Below are 18977 nucleotides of genomic sequence, written 5' to 3' on the forward strand. Positions count from 1 at the left end.
GCCACCCGCGGGGCCGCCTCAGCGCCGCCCGCCAGCACCCCCCGGCGGCGCCATCTTGGGTCCGGGCGGGGAGAGCGCCGCCATTGGTCACTTCGGGGAAGGCGTCTGGAGACGGACCAATGGGGAGAGAGAAAAGGAGTGACGTCTTGCGAAGGGGTGGGGTTTAAAGGGATGGAGGCGGGGCTGTGTGAGGAGGGAGAGACCATTTTGGGAAAGGAGGGGGGGAAGAGGGGCTGAACCATCCCGCACCCGGAGGGGGGGTTGGTAATGGAAGCAAACTGCGGAGGGGATGGAGGAGGGCGGGGAAGCGGAGTGGGGACAGGAAGAGCCCTGGGCGAACCCCGGGCAGGGCAGGGAGGGGAGGGTTAAAGAGGAGAAGGAGAGAGAAACCATTGACGCGTCAGGGCGGGGGGAGACGCCCAGCAGGCACCTGGGCGAAACCATCGGGAGAGGACGAGGGGGGGGGAGAGCGCTGAGTTCCCCAGCCGGCCGCGAGGGGGCGCAGTTGGGCACAACCACGGGATGGGGCGGGGGGGACACGGAGCGAGAGGGGACACGGAGAGTGGGGACATAGAGTGGGGACATGGAGAGTGGGGACACGGAGAGTGGGGACACGGAGTGGGTAGACACGGGGAGTGGGGACATGGAGAGTGGGGACATGGAGAGTGGGACACGGAGAGTGGGGACACGGAGAGTGGGGACACGGAGTGGGGAGACACGGGGAGTGGGGACATGGAGAGTAGGGACACGGAGTGGGGGGACACGCAGCGAGAGGGGACACGGGGAGGGGAGACACGGGGAGTGGGGACACGGAGAGTGGGGACATGGAGTGAGCAGGGAGACGGAGAGTGGGGACACGGAGTGAGGAGACACGGAGAGGGGGGACACGGAGTGGGGACATGGAGCGATGGGACATGGAGTGGGGAGACACGCAGAGTGGGGACACAGAGCAGGGAGATGGAGTGGGGACATGGAGAGTGGGGACATGGGGAGGGGGCACACGGAGAGTGGGGACATGGAGTGGAGACATGGAGCGTGGGGATATGGAGTGAGCAGGGAGATGGAGAATGGGGACACGGAGTGGGGAGACACGGAGAGGGGGGACATGGAGTGTGGGGACATGGAGTGAGCAGGGACACGGAGTGGGGAGACACGGGGAGTGGGGACACAGAGTGGGGACATGGAGTGGGGACACGGAGCGTGTGGTGCCCGGTGTCACACGGGGGTGGCACTGCTGTCCCCCGTGGCTGTCACCTGCCCCACACTCAAGGATTCAGCACCTTTTGGGACCATTCCACCTCAGGGTGGGTGGGTGAGTGGGATGAGCTCCTGCCCAGCACCTGGGGAGAGGCCTGGGGAGCCTGAGGGGATGTGGCAGCACTGGAGAAAAGAGGAAAATGAAAAAAAAAAACCCGAAAATAAATAAATAGATTAAAAAAATGAAAGAGCAGAAACGTTTCTGCAGAACCAGCCTATTTGGGGAGGATGGGGCTGACAGCCCAGGGCAGTGCAGGTTGATCCCTGGGTCCTGGTCACCTGAGTGCTTTGCCCTCATCCAACCTTCTGGAATTGCTTTTTCCCTCTCCCATCACCTGCTCTCGAGGGACAGGGAGATATTTCAGAGAGGCCAAGACAGTGGCAGCAAGCCCAGGACCTCTGGTTGTAGCCCAGGGCCTCTGGTTGTAGCCCAGGGTCTCCGGTTGTAGCCCTGGACCTCTGGTTGTAGCCCAGGGTCTCCGGTTGTACCCCAGGGTCTCGGGTTGTAGCCCAGGGTCTCCGGTTGTTTCCCAGGACCTCTGGTTGTAGCCCAGGGTCTCCGGTTGTAGCCCAGGAGCTCTGGTTGTAGCCCAGGGTCTCGGGTTGTAGCCCAGGGCCTCTGGTTGTAGCCCAGGACCTCCGGTTGTAGCCCAGGGTCTCCGGTTGTACCCCAGGGTCTCCGGTTGTACCCCAGGACCTCTGGTTGTAGCCCAGGACCTCTGGTTGTACCCCAGGACCTCCAGTTGTAGCCCAGGGTCTCCGGTTGTTCCCCAGGACCTCTGGTTGTAGCCCAGGGTCTCGGGTTGTAGCCCAGGACCTCTGGTTGTAGCCCAGGGTCTCCAGAAGCTTTCGATTCTAAACAAGAATGAAAACCAAAAGAGAAGAATCGGTTCCTTTTCCCATGCAGAGGTTGAAGTTGAGAAAAGAAACTCAAGAACTGGCAAAAATAGAGTTTGTTTTTGGTTTTGTTTTTTTTTTTTTTTGAGGTGCCCAGCTGCAAAGAAGATTACTTCTGGTCAGGAGCTGCTGGGTTGGAGTAGGAAAAGATGCCAGAAAGGAGCTGGGAGACATTCAGGGTGGAAACGCTGCTTTTTCAACCCAGAGTTTAAAACTTGTGGGCTTGCAGAATACTTCAAAGTTACTTCAAATCTCTTATCATGCCTGCAAACTGAGAAATGGGAACTTTTCTGATGTCTGAGGAGGAGCCCTTGGTGTCGGGGTGGGGAGGCTCTGTCCATCTGTCCTAAAGTCACTCTTGTTGTCCTCATGTCCCCTGCGAAGCCTTCTCCAGATGCCTGCTGTCCCCTCCACCCTGGCAAGGTGACTTTGCCTTGAGGGACAGATACTCCTTGGAGGAGTTTCCCCTCCAGCTTTTCCACAACAATTCACCCATTTCGTTTATTGTTTTTTATCAAAGGCTTTGGCTGGAAACACCCAGCTAGAAAAACAGGAGAGTGACCCCTCCTCCCTGCCAAAGGAAGGTGCCTCATTGTCTCTGCTCTGCCCACATCCTGCTCCTCTTCCCCCCAAAATAAGTGAGAAAACCCACCCAGAGGATGGAGGAAAGGACTGAAACCCAAATCCTTGGCATCCACAGCTGGGCTTTGATTGCCAGCGACAGAAGGAGCCAATTTGAACCCAATTTACACCCCTGGGGGGGGGGGGGATCTACACCTATGCACACACACACAGTGAGCAACTCACTACTAGTAGTAGCCTGGCACCAAGGTTGTCACTGCCACAGCACATCCCTGCACTGGGCTTGGCAAGATGGTGCTGGGTTTGGGTCGGTACCGGTGGCTCCCAAAGCCACAAACCTCTAGCAAGGGGGAGGGAGAGAGGGGGCTCAGCCCTGCCTGCCTATTTTGGGGGGAGAAAGATGAAAAATGAGCTGGAATGACATTGCAGCACTTCTGGTTTTCTCACTATTTTCACAGGGCAGGGAGAGCTCTGTCCCTGCAGCCCCCTCGTCCTGCCTGCACCTGGGTGACATTTCAGGTGACATTTCAGGTTAACTGGAGTGGCTGCTTCCACCTGAAACAGGAGCTGTCATTTCAGTTTTTTGGGTTGCTTAACCCCCTCCTAAACTGCAAAGAACACAGTGATTAAGGACACAAAAATGCTGCTCGGGAAGAAGGGGCCCAAAAGTTCAGGAAGAGAGAAAAGAATCACTCTGAGCCCTTTCAAAATACATTTCTATAGCTGAAGCTGGTCGGTTTGACTCAATTTGCACACTGGAAAGGTTTTGTGGTTGTTTCATTGTTTGCTTTTTCACTGGTGAATAAAGTGGTGGGTTTTTTTTTTTTTCTCAGGCTGAGTGGTGCAGTTTCGGTGTGTCACGGGGCAGAGTTAGAGCAGATCCCACTCTGGGGAAGGTTGGTGTAAAAACCCAAATCTCTGGTCTCACGTGGGGCGTCAGGTGTCTGAAACCAGCACCTCACCCAGACACCATGGGATTTTTTGGGGGAGTTGGGATGATCCCAATGGGATGAGGTTCAGCATTCCAAGTGCCGGGTCCTGCACTTTGGCCACAACAACCCCATGGGGAGCTCCAGGCTGGGCACAGAGTGGCAGAAAGGGAGCTGGGAGTCTGGATTGCCAGGAAGCTGAAGAGGAGCCAGCAGTGTGCCCAGGTGGCCAAGAAGGCCAATGGCATCCTGGGCTGGCTCAGGAACAGCGTGGCCAGCAGGTCCAGGGAAGGAATTCTGCCCCTGTGCTCAGCCCTGGGGAGGCCACAGCTTGAGTCCTGTGTCCAGTTCTGGGCCCCTCAGCTCAGGAAGGAGATTGAGGTGCTGAAGCAGGTCCAGAGAAGAGCAAGGAGGCTGTGAAGGGATCCAGCAGAATTGCTGTGAGGAAGGGCTGAGGGAGCTGGGGGTGTTGAGGCTGGAGAAGAGGAGGCTCAGGGGAGACCTCATCACTCTCTGCAACTCCCTGAAAGGAGGTTGGAGCCAGGGGGGGGTTGGGCTCTTTTCCCAGGCAACTCTCAGCAAGACAAGAGGGCAGGGTCTCAAGTTGTGCCAGGGGAGGTTTAGGTTGGAGATTGGAAAGAATTTCTTTGTGGAGAGGGTGATCAGGCATTGGAATGGGCTGCCCAGGGAAGTAGTGGATTCTCCGTGTCTGGAGATCTTTCCAAAGAGCCTGGATGTGGCACTGAGTGCCATGGGCTGGGAACCACGGGGGGAGTGGATCAAGGGTTGGACTTGATGAGCTCTGAGGTCCCTTCCAACCCAGCCAATTCCATGATTCTGTGATTCTATGAAAAGAAGCCCAGGTTCATGCAGGGCTTTGGTCTCATCTCAATTCCTGGGGGATGTGAGGACATCAAGAGTCCAACTGGGAGCTCCTCCACGACTGGTCCCAGCCCCAGGAGGGACAGTGCAGGGAAAGGCAGGTGAGCCCAAACTCCACCACAAACCATCTCCTGCGAGTCAGGGCTCTGTGCCTCAGTTTCCCCACATGCCCCGTGGAGATAATGCTATTGCCACACAGGCTGCAGGCAAAGCACTTGGAGACTGACATGCACGAGGATTCATCACTGGGGAGCTGGAGCCCTGAGACACCAGGTCTGCTGATAATTCACCTCATCCTAAGGCAGGTGTTGAAAATAGCTCCTGTGACTCACTGTGCTGAGAAGGGCCAAGGGTTTCAGACACCACCTGGGGGCAGTTGGATGTTTCCTTTGAGACAGGACATGGGGCCAGATGCCACCTCTCAGTCTCCAGCTTCAAGTCCCTGGGGTGAGTCCAACCCTGGCTCCCTGGGCAGCTTTCTCCTCAGTGCTCATCTACTTTTTTCCAGCAATGACAGACATTTGGCTGTTGCTCATCTCCCATTCCCATCAAGGAATGTGGAAAATATAAATACCCTTTTTCCTGGGGCTCCAGGCTCCCCTGGGTCAGTCCTTTCAGCATCACCAAACACCCTGGCTGGGGATGGATGTGAACAGAAAGCCATGGGTCTGATGAGTGCTGGCCCTTTGCAAGTCATCAGTCATCCATGGGACTTCAGTGTTCCCTGAACAGAAGGTCCAGCAGCCCAACATCTCATCCTAGTCCTGCTTCATAATTTTTTTCCACTTTCTGAAGTTGTTTTTTTTTTCCCATGCTGGTACCAGGGAGCAATAAAAAGCTGTGAAATGGGGGTGGGAAAGTAATGCTGGCTTCAAGTAATTCCCTGCTAGATAACTCCTGTCTTCATCCTATGCTGGCATCAAAGTGCAGGGAACATTTTCCCATTAAGGAAAAACAAGGGGTGAAAAGATCCTTTCCTCTCCTCCACGGAGGGGAGACTGAGGGGCAGGTGATGCTGCACCTTCAGCTCCCCCCCTCCCATCTCCCCCATTCCTTTCCCTGTGGCTGAGACCTAGAACCTGACCCTAATGGCTTTAAGATCCCACTCCCAGGGGATCAAACACACACATCCTTTTCCAACACCCAAACCTTGGCTACACCCCGAACAGGACGCGACGGTCACCGGGGGGGGGGGGATGTGACACCACATCTTCCCCTCCAGCAGCACGAGCAAAAAAACATCAGCAAGAAAAACCAAGCAACTATCAGCACCACAGCCCCGTGCTGGACCTGCTTGGCCTTTCTGGGGAGAGTTTTCTAAGAATCAGGGCAGCAGTTGGGAGGGTTTAGGGGAAGGGTGCGGCGGAGCTCAGGCTGCAGCGGGCGCGATAGCGATGGGGTGGTGGTGGTGGGAGAGGGGGGGTGGTGGGCACCCGAGGGGCTCAGGGTCCTCAGGGTAGCAAGGAGTGTGATGAGGAGGTTTGATTTGGTGTAAGAGCAGCTTCCCGGATGGGGGGAGAGAGGAGGTTAAAGAGAAACCACATCTCAAAATAGAGCTGAACTTGGAAGGAGCTGGGAGCTGCGTTTCCTGCTTTGAGCAGCCCTGAGGAGATGAAAGATGCAGCTGAATAAAAATAAAAAACACAAAAAAACCACCCCAAAAACCCAAAAAAACACCCAAACCCAGTTAATACTTGCTGCTGGAGGCAGAGGCAGAGGCAGAGTAGTGACACAGCACTCCAGTCCACCCAGCAATGGTGGGATGGAGCTCCAGGAATTCCCGTGACTGGGAAAGTGGTACTGAGAAGCCTGGGGGAAGGCAGGGAAAGGGGCTGCTCTCTGGTTTTTTCATGCCAGAGTGATGGGCAAACCAAAGAAACCCCTGCTCTGGGTCAGGTCTGGGTAGGGTAAGAGTAACCTGCTTGCTTGCACACAGCTGAGCTCCAGGAGGTCAAGCAGCAAGTTTCAGAATTCAGGTGAACTTTTTTAACAAACCAACCAACCAACCAAAACCCAAGGAAATAAATAAAGAAAAAAACCCCAAAACCACACAACACCCTTGAAACCCAAGTGCTGCAGAGCTGGCAAGAGGGGTTTGACATTTTTCAAGATAAAACTTTTGAGTTTACTGCTGCCTGGTAGTGACCAACTTCTCGTAATCCGGAGAGCGACTTCCTCTCCCTCTGTGGCCGGAGGTGGGGACAGCACTGGTGGCTTCCTTCACCCACCAGCACCCAACATGCAACACCCACTTCTTGCCAACAGAGCCGGAGCAACAGGATCTGTCTTACCAAAATTTAATTTGGCTGACAACATCCGGCCTTTCGTAAGGCTGCTTTGATCTTTGTTTACTCCCTGTCCCCAGCACATGCTCTGCACCAGCCTGCGGAGGAATAGAAACGAGAAAAAGGGCTCCACACCCTTTTGATCTCTCCCAGGAGTCCTGCCAGGAGCAGCTGGGGCTGGAAACACCCCACCAAAGGCTGGATCCAACCTTTTAGCATGGTTGATGCTGCTTTGGGTTTGGATCTTTGGAGCTGGCTTGGGATGGAGACAAATCAGGAGTCCCCGTGGTAGCTGTGGTCCCCAGTGTGTTCCCAGCATCCTTCATCCCACCCAGCAAGAAAGGGACATCTCCCATCACATCAAGTGGTTTGTTTTTACTTAAAACCGCATAAAAAAAATAAGGTATCTGAATTCCCCCTGTACAATATTAACTATTAACAAAAAAACCAAACCAAACCAAACCTGCCAGCTAAACACTTGGTTACATGTAACACTGAACAGCACACACAGCCCAGGCTGGCTCCCCCCCCTTCCCCAGCCCCAAGCCAAGACACCCGTGGAGAAGGGGGGAAAAAAAAACAACAAAAAAACCCAAAACTCATCTGCAGGTGGCAAGGAAACAGTGACCAGAACTATGTACAGACAGCTGGGGAGCAGGGAACTGCTCTGCACCTCTGCCAGAAACGCTGTGGACCCAGGGATGGACACAGGAGAGACACAGAGGGAAAACCCAAATGGGAAACTAGGGTTGGGGAAAAGGGGGGGGGGGAAATCAGCAGCTGTAGAAGCAAGATGTGGGGTTGGAAACCCAGGTGAATTATAAATAAATAAATAAGTTATTCTACCAGCTAGAACTCTTCCTTAAAAAAAAAAAAAAAAAAAAAAGGAAAAAAAACACAGCAAAAAAAAAAGCTCAAACACAACACAAAACCAAAAATAAATTCATGAAAATAAATTAATAACAAAACTGGGGAGAAACAAAAAAAAAAACCCAAACATGTAAGATCTTATCACTATGAACAACTGTACATCAAGCTTTGCTCCTATAGAACTTTGTACACATTTACAGCTCTGTTGGTTTGCATTGTTTGTGCATTTGGGGGGGGCACAGGGAAGCAAAGAACCCCAGAAAATCCATGTGAGATGGAGGCACGGGAGGTGAAGCATTGCCTGCTTGGGCTCCCAAATGTCTTCTGGCCAGTTTTCTTTTGGATAAGGGAAAAAAGGAACTATATACCCAGGCAAGTCTTGGAAAAGCAGCAGTGTAGGAAAATTCAAGTATTTTTCCTCCAGCACAGTCCAGATTGCAACTGAAGGCACTCGAGCACGGTGACAGCAGAGAAGAGACAGCCAGTCAGCTCTGGTACCTGCCCACCACCCCCCACCCCACCAAAAAATCAGTTTTTTTCCCCCTGTTGAAGCTTTTCTTGCAAGAATGTCTCCAATTCTGTTGTGGTCCCCAACTCAGCAGGTCAGGAAGACATTTGAGAGCCTCCAAAAAGAGAACCAAAACAAACAATCAAAAAAAAAATTACTGGAAAAACATCAAGTGAGACAGGGTCAGTCAGATGGAGTCCAGGAGAGCTGGGATGGATGGTGGCCACCAAAGCCTTGAAGACCAGTCCTGAGCTCCAGAACAAGGTGTGTGTTCCCATCTGGTGATCCCTGCTCACTGCTGGAGTCACAAGGAAGAAGTTTGGTGTTCATTGCTTCTTCTGGCCAGGAGATAGATGTGTGGGGGCTGCTACTTGCCCGGCCCCTGGATCAAACTGTGCAGGTGAATCTCTGCTGTCTCCTGAGGCAGGTGAATGCCCTGGAGCCAATTATGGTTGAAAATGTCTTCCAAAGATGGCCTGTCCGAGGGGCACATGGATAAACACCACCTGATGAGATGCTGGCACTCTGAGGAGAGAAACCAGAAACCAGGGGTCAGTCAGAAGAGGCTCTTGCCAGCTTCGTGCCACTGCCTGCAGTGCCCAGACCACGCTGGGTGTGCTCAGAGCTGCACCCAAACCACCCAAATCAATTCTTCCTCTTGGAAAAGTTGTGACAGAACCCGGGCCACCTCCTCCAGCTAACCATGGGTGATCAACCCCTTCTCATGGGCCATGCTCACCTCCTCCAGCTAATCCTGGCAGGTCAGGCTCCTCCAGAGCCACAAGACCAGGAGACTCAGGTGGCCTGAGGCACCTCCCAACCCACATCATCCCTCCCCACCGTGGGGCCAGGTACCCACCTAAGGACACCCGTCGTCTGAAGAAGAGTTGGCCCCGGATAATGTCATCATCCTGCTCGAAGGGGACGTCCCCACAGACCATGTCATAGAGCAGGACACCCAGGGACCAGACGGTTGCCGAGCGGCCGTGGTACCGGTGGTACCGAACCCACTCGGGTGGGCTGTACACCCGTGTGCCTGTGGATACAGACAGAGCTCATCAGGATGGGGGGGGTGTGGGTGCGAGTCTTGCTTCTGGATCCTCCCCAGAGCATCCCCAGGGATGGAGGGTGCAGCGCAGGAGGGGACGGACAGGGCATCCCCAGGGATGGAGGGGGCACTGCAGGTGGCAGGAGGGGACAGACACGCACAGAGTGTGACCTCGCCGGCACGTGACTCTTGTTTACAAACTTTCGGTTGTAAAAAAAAAAAAAAAAAAAAAAAAAAAAAGCCAGGAAAAAGAAAAAAAAAAAAAAAAAAGCCACCGGTACCAGAAGAGGGCAGCACGGGCCCGGGGACAGCCCGACCGTTACACGCAAAAGAAGAAGAAAAAAACCAAACAAAAACAAACAAAAACAAACCCACGGGTGGGGAAAACCACGCCCTAACCCACCCACCCCCCTACCCCTCCCGCAAAATATATAAAAAATTATAATCCCAAGCAAACAAGAGCAGCCCCAAGCTCTTCTGTGCCTGCAAACCAAACCGGCCAGCACACGGGTTTTGCAACACCAACACCCCCCCCCCAAAGCCTTGCTCCCCCCCCAGGGTGTTTGCTTTTGTCGCGCTGGCTCCCCCCGCCCCAGCCCGGGGCAGGGTGGGTGGCGGAGGCTGCCGGCAGGGCCAGGAGATGGCTCCCGTTTCACAACATCCACCCTTGTGCCAAAAAGCAACTTGGCAGCAGGCTGAATAATTAACAACCCCCCCACACTCCTCCTCCTCCAGCAAAAGCAGGGGGGTGGGAAACCACCCGGGTTCAGCCAGGTTGGGTCGTGCAATGCCCGGTCCCGGGAGCATCCCCCTCGCAGGTTGTGGGCTCACCGTCAAATTCCGTGTAGACCGTGTCCTTGAGCAAGGTGCCGGAGCCGAAGTCGATGAGCTTGAGCTCACGGGTGGCGAGGTCGACGATGATGTTCTCGTCCTTGATGTCGCGGTGCAGGACGCCGCAGTTGTTGCAATGTCGCACGGCCTCCAGCACCTGGCGAAAAAGGTCCCTGGCCAACTCCTCCGACAAAGAACCTCGCTCCGTGATGAAGTCGAAAAGATCTTGAGACTCTTCCGGACGCTCCAGCACCAACACGAAGCAATCTGGCAGCTCAAACCAGTCGAGGAGCTGGATGACGCCGCGGAACCCGGAGCCCACCTTGTTCAGCAGCACGATCTCCATCGGCACCCGGGTGCCACTGGGCTGGGGAGGGACCACCACGGTTCAGCAAGGCTCAGGATGCCCCGGTGGTCCCGTACCTCCCATCCCCGAGATGCTCCGGTGCCCCCCCTGCCCGCTCCCACCAGTGCTGGGCATCCCCCCCGCCCCGGGAGTATTCCGGTGCCCCCTTGCTGAACCCCCCAGTGCTGGGCAGCCCCCCCGGCCCAGAAACATTCCGGTGACCCCCTGCTAAGACCCACCGGTCCTGGGCATTCCCCCACCCAAAGGGTGTCCCCCCTGCCTAGTCCCACCCCTGCTGGGTATCCCCACACGCGGGATGCTCCACGTCCCCCCGTAACCCCAACTCCTGCTCCCCCCACCAGGGGTCTTGGTTTCCACCCTCTGCGGCCTCGGTTTCACCCCCACCCCTCAATGCCCCGGGTCCTCCCGGTAGCCCCATCACTCACCAGCTCGCCCCACTCGGAGATGCGATCCCGGGCCACGTGTTTGATGGCCACCTGCAAGCCGAGGGGAGCGGTGGGCTGAGCACGGCGGCCCGAGCACACGCCGCCCCCCCCTCTCCTCCTCCTCCTTCTCCGCCCCGGCCCCGCCACTCACCGGGATGCTGTCTGCCAGGCGGATACCGGAGTAAACCGAACCGAAGCCGCCGCTCCCCAGCAGCGAGCCCACCCGGTACAGCTTCTCCAACGGCTCCTTCTCCTTCCCTGCGGGCCAAACCGGGCCGTTAACGCTCCCGCCCGAGGCTCCAACCCAAACCGGGTCGAGTAAAACCGGGTCGTATCTCCCTCACCTGGTTGTAGTTTCGCGGTATGGAGCTCCCCACCGGTCCCGGAACGTAGATGGGCCAACGAATTAATTTTCGAGAGCAGCATCCCGGCTCCCTCGCCCGATTTCGGGGCCGCACCCGGCACCTCCCGAACCGGACCCGGGCACCGGTGGGGGGCTCGGTTCCGGCGGTCGGTTTGCCGAGGGGCAGTGATCGGGCGGGGGAGCCCGGAGCGTAAGCGGCCGGAGGCAGCAGGGAGCGGCGGCGGCGGCTCGGCTGCTCCGCGCACGGCCGAGCTCCCGTGTGGCGCGGCGGCCCCAGCCGGCCCCGGGAGTAGCGGGGGCCGTGGGCGGGACGGGGAGAGCCGGGGGGCGGCGATTCCGCGCCTACCCCCCCCCGTCTCGTCCCGCCCTGCGCTGCCTCAGCCAATAGGGATGGGGCGCGGGGGCGTGGCCATCGCGGCGCGCCACGACGTGGCGGGAAGGAAAAGGCGCCAAAGGCTGGTGGGGGGCTGCCCACGGGCGGCTTTTTTTGGTCGGGGGGGGTGAAAAAGCGAGAGTGCGAGACATGGCGAAGCGTTACCGTCCGCTGCCGCGTCCTTGTCCCGCTGCGTTCCGCGGTTGCTAGGGCCGTGACAGCGCGTGGAACGGACGCGGGAGGGGCGGGGGGGGGTGGAATGAGGGAACCCAACCCCCGATCGAACTCTCCGGGACGCCCGGAGCGGGCTCTCCCGGTGCTGTTTCAGCGACCCCGCGGCCAGAACCCAGCCGGACTGTCCCTTCTTCCCACGTCCATGCGAAAATCCCCGGGTTTTATTTGTTTAATTTATTTTTTTAGTTTATTTATCGGTTTTCCCTGCAATCTCCCAACTTCCCGGCGGTGCTCGGCATCCCCTGGACCCCATCCTGCCCACTCGCCTCGCATTACTTCATCGCGGGCAAAGCAGCGGCTGAACTTTTCCCTTTTCTAGTAAAAGTGGGGATTGCAGCTGGGGACTCTTGACTAATAGCTTTAAAAAAAAAAACAAAAACAACAAACTTTTTTTTTTTTCCACAAAAGTCGCTGGCTGAGATGCTTTCCCGAGTTCCAGAGATAAGATAAATAATTTACTGGATGGAGGTCTCTGATTACTCACTCTATTAGCATGTAGAGCAAAGAGCTCCAGCCACCGGGAGCTGAATAATTCCAGACGAAGCCCATCTGGGCTCCCAGGAGTTCCCAGCATCCCACACATACTTGTGGGGTGAATTGCTTGAAATCGAATGGGGTTTACTGGAAATGCTGGTGAGCTCCCCACTCCTTTAGTGTTGGGCTGGTTTAGTTTGTTTGTATTTTTAATAAAAAATAAAATAATAAAGCAGAACCAAAATTCAAGCCCCAGAGTCTGCTATGGAGCTGTGGCTCAGCCGGGAAGGGTTCATCACCACCACTGCCTCTTTTAGACTTCCCAAGAACGTGGCACATCCTCTTTCAGGCCCTGAGACAACTGCAAACCTAAACCCAGAAAACCCTACTTTGGTTTTACCCAGAAGGTGACATTTCTATTTGAGGAAAAGTGGAGAATCTGATGCAGCAGCCTTTTTTTTTTTTTTTAAGTATTTTAACTATATTATTGTTATTATTTTGGGGTGATGCAAGCTGAGGGTGGGGAGGGGCGGGCAGCACCTTTCTCCTGCCTCATTCCCACCCGGTGCTTGGGCATATTTGGGACAACTGGTTCTGCCAGTCGATGCTGAGCTATGGGATGAGGTGACTCAGCATCTGGCCCCAAAACTCATTATCAAATTTTTTCCTGGGATGATGAAAGGTACCGAAGGGGCTGCCCTGGAAACCCAGGCTCTATATTGACAAACAAAGCTCACCTCGGGAGTGGCCCGGCTTTTCCTGGGGGCTGTCTTCTCCTGACCTCCTTGGGAGGTGCAACCTTTTTTTTTTTTTTGGCTCTACCCAAACCTGTTAATTAGCGTCGAAGGGAGCAGCGTGTGTCTTACAGCCCGGATGAGCTGGGGCCGAATCATCCTTCTGCATAAACCAGCCCAGCTCCTCCTTTCCCCAGGGGACTGAGTCAGTGGCCTCTTCCTGCTGGCAAGGAGGGGTTGTATTCCCTCTGGGTTGGGGGAAACCCAACCACATTTTGGGGGCCATGGGGAGGAATTTCTCCCTGCTGCAGGTGTGCAGAGGGGGATGTGACCCCACTTCCCAGCTCTATGCATCTCTTTCCAGAATACCTCCCCCCTACCCTCCTAGACATCCCTGCTCCCCACATGACCCCAAACAAAAGCTGGAAGCCACTTTTTCCCCCTAGGGCCATCCCACATACTCACCTTTACCCCTGCCAGCCCAGCTGAGGCCATTGGGATGTGTCAGACATTCAAAGGCCAACATGAAACAAACCCCATCCTGCTCCCTACCTACTTTGCCCTCGTCCTGAGGAGTCACTTCTTTTCCCAACTCTCTTCCTTCGGGATGAAAGCTGCAGTCCCAGGCTGCAGGAGAGCAGCCACATCTTTTAGCACACCTCACACTTGCATGGACACAGGAATGTCCCACCAGATCCTGCCCTAGCTGGAAAGCAGCATCCCTGCCCTCTTCCCACCTACCATCCCCACCTCTTCCCATCCTACCTCTTCCTACCCCTGGGTCAAACCTAATGCTTGGCCTGAGCTCTCCAAGGAGCAGTTGGTAGCTCAGAGATTAAATAAAAAAAGCTTGGAAGGAAGAAAAAAAACCCCAAGCGGTACCAAAGCCAAGAAGAACCAGGGTGGCACATGGTGGTGAGGCTAGAGAAGAGTTCCCAGCAGACATCAAAAGATGGGTTTGCAGCACTGCAAACAATCCCGGCAGCTTTCGGGCTCTTCAGAGGCATTCCAGTCTAACCGGGGCTGCCTTGCATGATAATCAGGCTTAATTACTGCTTTATCGCTTGATTGCTGTGCTGGGCCCTTGGAGCTGCAGTGGTGCTTTCGCAGTTTACTTTTTGTATTTCCTTCCCCCCCCTCCCACCCTCCCACCTCGCCTTCCCCGCCAGCATAATTAGTAAATAGGTGAAAATGAGGAGGGCCTGGGCGATACCCTGAGGGGTGAGAGGGGCGTTTTACAGCTCAGGAGGCCCTGGGGTTGAGGGGGGGGTGGGGGGAAGGACCAGATTTGCTGCTCACAGAAGGTTAAAATGAAGCTTTCCACCTGTGTCCTGCAGGCAAAATATCAAGGTCAATGGCAAGCTGGGAGCACAACCCCAGATCAGCCCCACGAGAATCCCCCCCCCCCCCTTTCCAAGGGGACAGCATCCCCGGAGGAGGGAGGGAGGGAGGGAGGGAGGGAGGGAGGGAAGGGATGGGATGGAGGGTTACGGGGCCATTCAAGGCGTGACACAGAGAAGCTGTGGTTTTCCTACCCTGAGGTTTGAGTCATTGCGTGACCTTGGCTGCGTCTCCCTCGGCTCCCTCTGCTCGGGTTCGGTCGCCCGCAGAACCGGCTGGCCCAGGGCGTGGGGCAAAGCGGTGGCACCGACCCGCCGGTCCTCGGGGAAAGCCTGAAATTGTCCTTGGTTGGGGCAGGGGAAGATGTTGTCACCCACCCTCCATAAGCAATCCCTGCCTTGCAGAGGAGAGGAAGCGGGTGCTGCCCTCGGCCAGGCGATGGGTGCCACGGTGGGGACAACCCCCAGGGTGCCATCACCTGCGTCAAAAGGCACCTGGGTGTCTCAGGGGTGGCTTTGGAAACGCAATAAATCCCCTGTGTGTTCCCCAGTGCAAGTGACCAGCACCATCCTGCAGGATGCTCAGAGGCTCCACAGGGGACACGAAGGGGTTAGGCTCCCTCAAAAGTGGGTTGGGATCATGGGTGCTGAGAGCCAGCACCGCTGCAGGGTGCTGGATGGGTGCTCCCTCCCCCCCTCTGGGTCCTGGAGGTCCCTCCAGAACCAGCTGAGCCCCAAAAGCCATGATGAGAGCTTGGGAATCACACGACCCATTGAGTTGGACATAGAGTTGGCATCTCTATGGGCAGAGATGGAAAAAACCCTCTCTGAAGCACCTCAAAACCCCTCCAAGCCCCTCTTAGAGGGGTCTCTAAGACGACACCCAGCCCTGGGGTTTGGGTTGCCGATCCCTGGTGGTTCACAAGGTGTTGGGAGCTGCGTGTGCAGCAGGAGATGCAGAGACACCCCCTCTACATCACCCCCCCCCACACTCCGGGAGGAGCAGGTTTGGGAGCTGCTTCTTAATTTAATTTTTTGTCTGTGTGTTGGGTTTTAGCGGAGGCTTTTGGGGAGAGGTGCGCTGGGAGGCGGCAGCGTGGCTAATCTGCTTTGTGAATGGAGCCACACGGGGGGCGGCCCGGGAGAAGGGAGGGGGGGATCGGGGAGGTGGAGGGAGCCACATATTTGGGATTCCTTCATCTGGGTGGGCTCCTTCTCCCCAGACTCTCAGGATGTGGGAAATGGAAGATGAAAGGAGCTGCATTTCCAGCCTCTCGGGTTACAATGTCTAAAGCAGAAAGGGGTGGTTGGGGAGGGGGGGGGGAAGGGGAGGGGGATGCTGTAGGGAAACCTGGGTTGGGAAATGGCCCGGCGAGGTTGGGGCAGGGAAGGGGGCGGCTGGGGCCGAACCGCTCGTGTTTCACATCACGTCAGGGCTGAGGAATTTCCTCTGCTCTGGGGGTGCCTCGCAGAGAAAAAAAATTAAAAAAAGGAGGTGGGGGGAGAAGGGGCTGGAAGGTTAGGGTCGGGATAAATAACAGCCGAGAGTGAGGGACTAAAAGTGTTACCCGAGGGGTTGCTGTTTACAAGCAAAACTTGTTGAAGAGCCATGGGGACAGAGAGGGATCCATGGGGGGGACAGTGGGGACACTGGGACACACATTGCCTGCATCCCACCCGCGGTGAGCAGGGCAGGGAGATGGTCCCGGCCTCTCCGGGGTCTTTCCATCCCTCCCCCCTCTTCCCAACAGCCCCTCCAGTCCCCGGTGTGTGTGGCATGTCCTAGGGTGCCTGGCCTGCCTTCCCCTCCATGTCCTCCCATGGCCCCAGGAGCTTTTCCATCCCTCCAGTCCCGCTGAGCTGCAGAGCATGGATCATCTCTGGGCACCCGCAGGAAAATCCACTTCTCCTGGAGGACTTGTGCCACCCCTGTGTGCCCCAAAAAGTGACAGGGAGAGGGGACAGCTGAAGACACAGGGCTCTGTGCAGGGGACATGGGTTTTTTTACCCTGCTGGGTGACAGGAGCAGCCCCTGGACTTGGGCAATCTCCTGAGCCAGAGCCCAGATCTTATCCCCAAACACTTGGTTTTCATTCCCCCTTTTTTTGCAAGGTCACGGTGGGGAGAAAGAGGGAAACCCATTTCTCCTGTGTTATTCCCCAGCATCCTCCCTCTCTGACCCCACACTTGGGAAGGGATCAGCACAGGGTGGAAGTGCAGGCCTCAGGGATGCTGCAGGATCTGACCCAGCTGCCAGCCTTGGGATGATGGTGACACTGGGACATGCTGTGGGCAGCCAGGCTGCACTTCCATGGGATCTTCTCTCTAGTTTAGCCCAGGGAAACTGAGGCACAGGGGGCCCATGGTCCTCCTGCAGGGCTGGAGGGAAGAGAGATGGTCTTGTTCCATACTAAAGAGAGGATAAATACGTTTGGAAGCCTGGGAAGATGTGGGTGTTAGGAAGAGGCTGAGGGGCTGCATCTGCACCAACAGGAGAGACCTTGCACCCAGGTGAGACTCCTGTCCCTGGGACTCAGGATCCAACCTGGTGACCAGCACCAAAACATACCTGTCCCCAAGGCTCGGGGCCTCTGGACACCCCCAGCCTGCCCTGGTCTAACAGGTTTCTTTCTGCAGAGCCTTTGCAGGAGTGAAGCACCTTTTAAAGGTTATAAAATCGATTTTGCTGCCCGATGGGGGACAGGAGGTTGCCTGGCTCTCCTCTTCCCCCTCCACCCTGCAAAGCCCTGCCTGTTCCCAGGTACATTCCCCACATTGCTCCAGCCAGGAGTGCAGGGAGGGCACTGACCCCCCGGGCATGGGAAAAATGTCTGCGTGCGGGCAGGGAGGTGCAAATAGTGTGGGGTGAGGAGGTCAGCAGGGAAATCCCTTTCATCTTTAACCAGGCCTTGAGCTGACACACGGCTGAGGAGCTCGTGGAGTGATTTTGTCTGTGGCTGGCAAAGGGGAAGCTCCCAGGAGGCTCCTGGGAGGCTGGATGCTGTTTCCAAGCTGGAGGAGGGATGGATTCTCCCTGTGGAAGGGTCACAGCGGTGACCCCTGGGGACAGGAGATGGGCAATTAGGTTTGGCCTTCATCCCTTTGAGCAGCTCAGTGGGAAACTGGGACACCCACCACTCCCCCCTCCCCCTGGGGTGATGGGGACAAAGGGACACTGTCCCTTGTGAGTTCCCTGACAGAAGGACCTGGCTCTTGATGGGGGTGGCTCAGCCCCTTTGGTGACAGGGAGGTCCTCTGGGTGCCCATCTCTGCCCTAGCATCACCCTGGGAGGCTCAGTGTGCCAGAAGAAGCCAGACCAGGGTGCTGCCCCCCAGCTCCTGAGGAGCCCAGATGTGGGGCCACCCCCTCCTCTGCCACAGCCCCCCCCCCCGCATGTCCTTGCTCCAATCCCTTCACCTCTTTATCCCACATGAACTATAATAAACCTCTCCCTGTGGCTTGAACCCCAACATCTCCCTCCTGGCAGCTCCTGGGGACTGTGGGATGGTCACCACTGCTGTCTCCTGCCCGTGTTGGTTAAAGGAGGAGTCCCAGCACAGCCCTGCTCCACACCGAGCCGGATCCCTCCTGGCTTCCAGGAATCAGGGCTGGGACTGGCGCCCGTGGGTGACAGCTGCTGTCTTGGGTGGCATCCACTTGTCCTGACATGCTTGGGTCCTGATGCACCCCTTTCCTAAAGCACCGAGGTCCTGATGATCCAGGGGGTTCTCATCACTGCTCCCTGGCTGCACCACCTGGGTGAGAGCATCTCCTGCCTGTACAAAGCAGATGGTAAAACATGGACTAACGAGATCAGAGATTAAGCTCCACTTTGCTTCCAAATCACATAATCATCTAATTATTCCCAGTATCGGGGTGGAGCAGGCTCCAGGCTCCAGTTCCTGATCCCTCCTGGGGCACTTGGCATGGCAGGATGGTGGCAGGGGCTCGGATCCTGCTCTGATACTGCTCCAAGGCAACATAGCTTGGGTGGGACTACCTGAGGTTCTGCTGGTCTCTGGGCCCATGTCCAGTAGGAGGTGTTGGGAGAGGACCAGAGGATGCCCCAGAGATGCTGGAGCAGCTCTGGAGCCAGGCTGAGAGTTGGGGGTGTTCAGGCTGAGAAGAGAAGGCTGCAATGGGGAGACCTTAGAGCACCTTCCAGTGCCTGAAGGGGCTCCAGGAAAGCTGGGGAGGGACTTGGGACAAGGGCCTGGAGGGATGGAATGAGGGGGAATGGCTTTAAACTGGAAGAGGGGAGATTGAGGTTGGACATTAGGAAGAGATTCTTTGGGGTGAGGGTGCTGAGCCCTAGGGTGCCCCCAGAAGCTGTGGCTGCCCCATCCCTGGCAGTGTTGAAGGTTGGATGGGGCTTGAAGCACCCTGGTGGGAGGTACCCCAGGGCAGGGGGTTTGGGACTGGATGAGCTTTGAGGTCCCTCCCAACCCAACCCATTCAGTGACCCAGGGGTGCTGGGGCAGCAGTTCCCTATCCCCTTGCCCTGCCCCATCCCACCCCGGGGTCACCCACCTCATCCCAGCTCTGACACCCCCGAGCTCCTTCCCCAACCCCCAGG

The 18977-nt window shown here is 56.4% G+C and overlaps 1 protein-coding gene across 1 annotated transcript; it reads right to left on the reverse strand.

Annotated features, from left to right (window-relative positions):
- Positions 1 to 8423: 8423 nt before the first annotated feature.
- PIM1 (Pim-1 proto-oncogene, serine/threonine kinase) lies at positions 8424 to 11511 on the reverse strand. Its single transcript, XM_030465622.1, has 6 exons — positions 11226 to 11511; positions 11033 to 11139; positions 10882 to 10932; positions 10090 to 10456; positions 9070 to 9246; positions 8424 to 8735 (listed from the first exon to the last, which is right to left on the reverse strand). The coding sequence occupies exons 1-6, from the start codon at positions 11305 to 11307 to the stop codon at positions 8578 to 8580; spliced, it is 942 nt and encodes a 313-aa protein (XP_030321482.1). The 5' UTR covers positions 11308 to 11511; the 3' UTR covers positions 8424 to 8577.
- Positions 11512 to 18977: the final 7466 nt, after the last annotated feature.

This window comes from Calypte anna, chromosome 26 (genome assembly GCF_003957555.1).
Source record: "Calypte anna isolate BGI_N300 chromosome 26, bCalAnn1_v1.p, whole genome shotgun sequence".
Classification (NCBI taxonomy): Eukaryota; Metazoa; Chordata; class Aves; order Apodiformes; family Trochilidae; genus Calypte; species Calypte anna.

Excerpts from the sequence above, each read along its gene's own strand:
- PIM1 (XM_030465622.1), bottom strand. The coding sequence starts at position 11,307 with ATGCTGCTCTCGAAAATTAATTCGTTGGCCCATCTACGTTCCGGGACC. Across the intron at positions 10,933-11,032 it reads GCCTGGCAGACAGCATCCCG|GTGGCCATCAAACACGTGGC; the intron begins GTGAGTGGCGGG and ends CTCGGCTTGCAG. Across the intron at positions 10,457-10,881 it reads TCTCCGAGTGGGGCGAGCTG|CCCAGTGGCACCCGGGTGCC; the intron begins GTGAGTGATGGG and ends GTCCCTCCCCAG.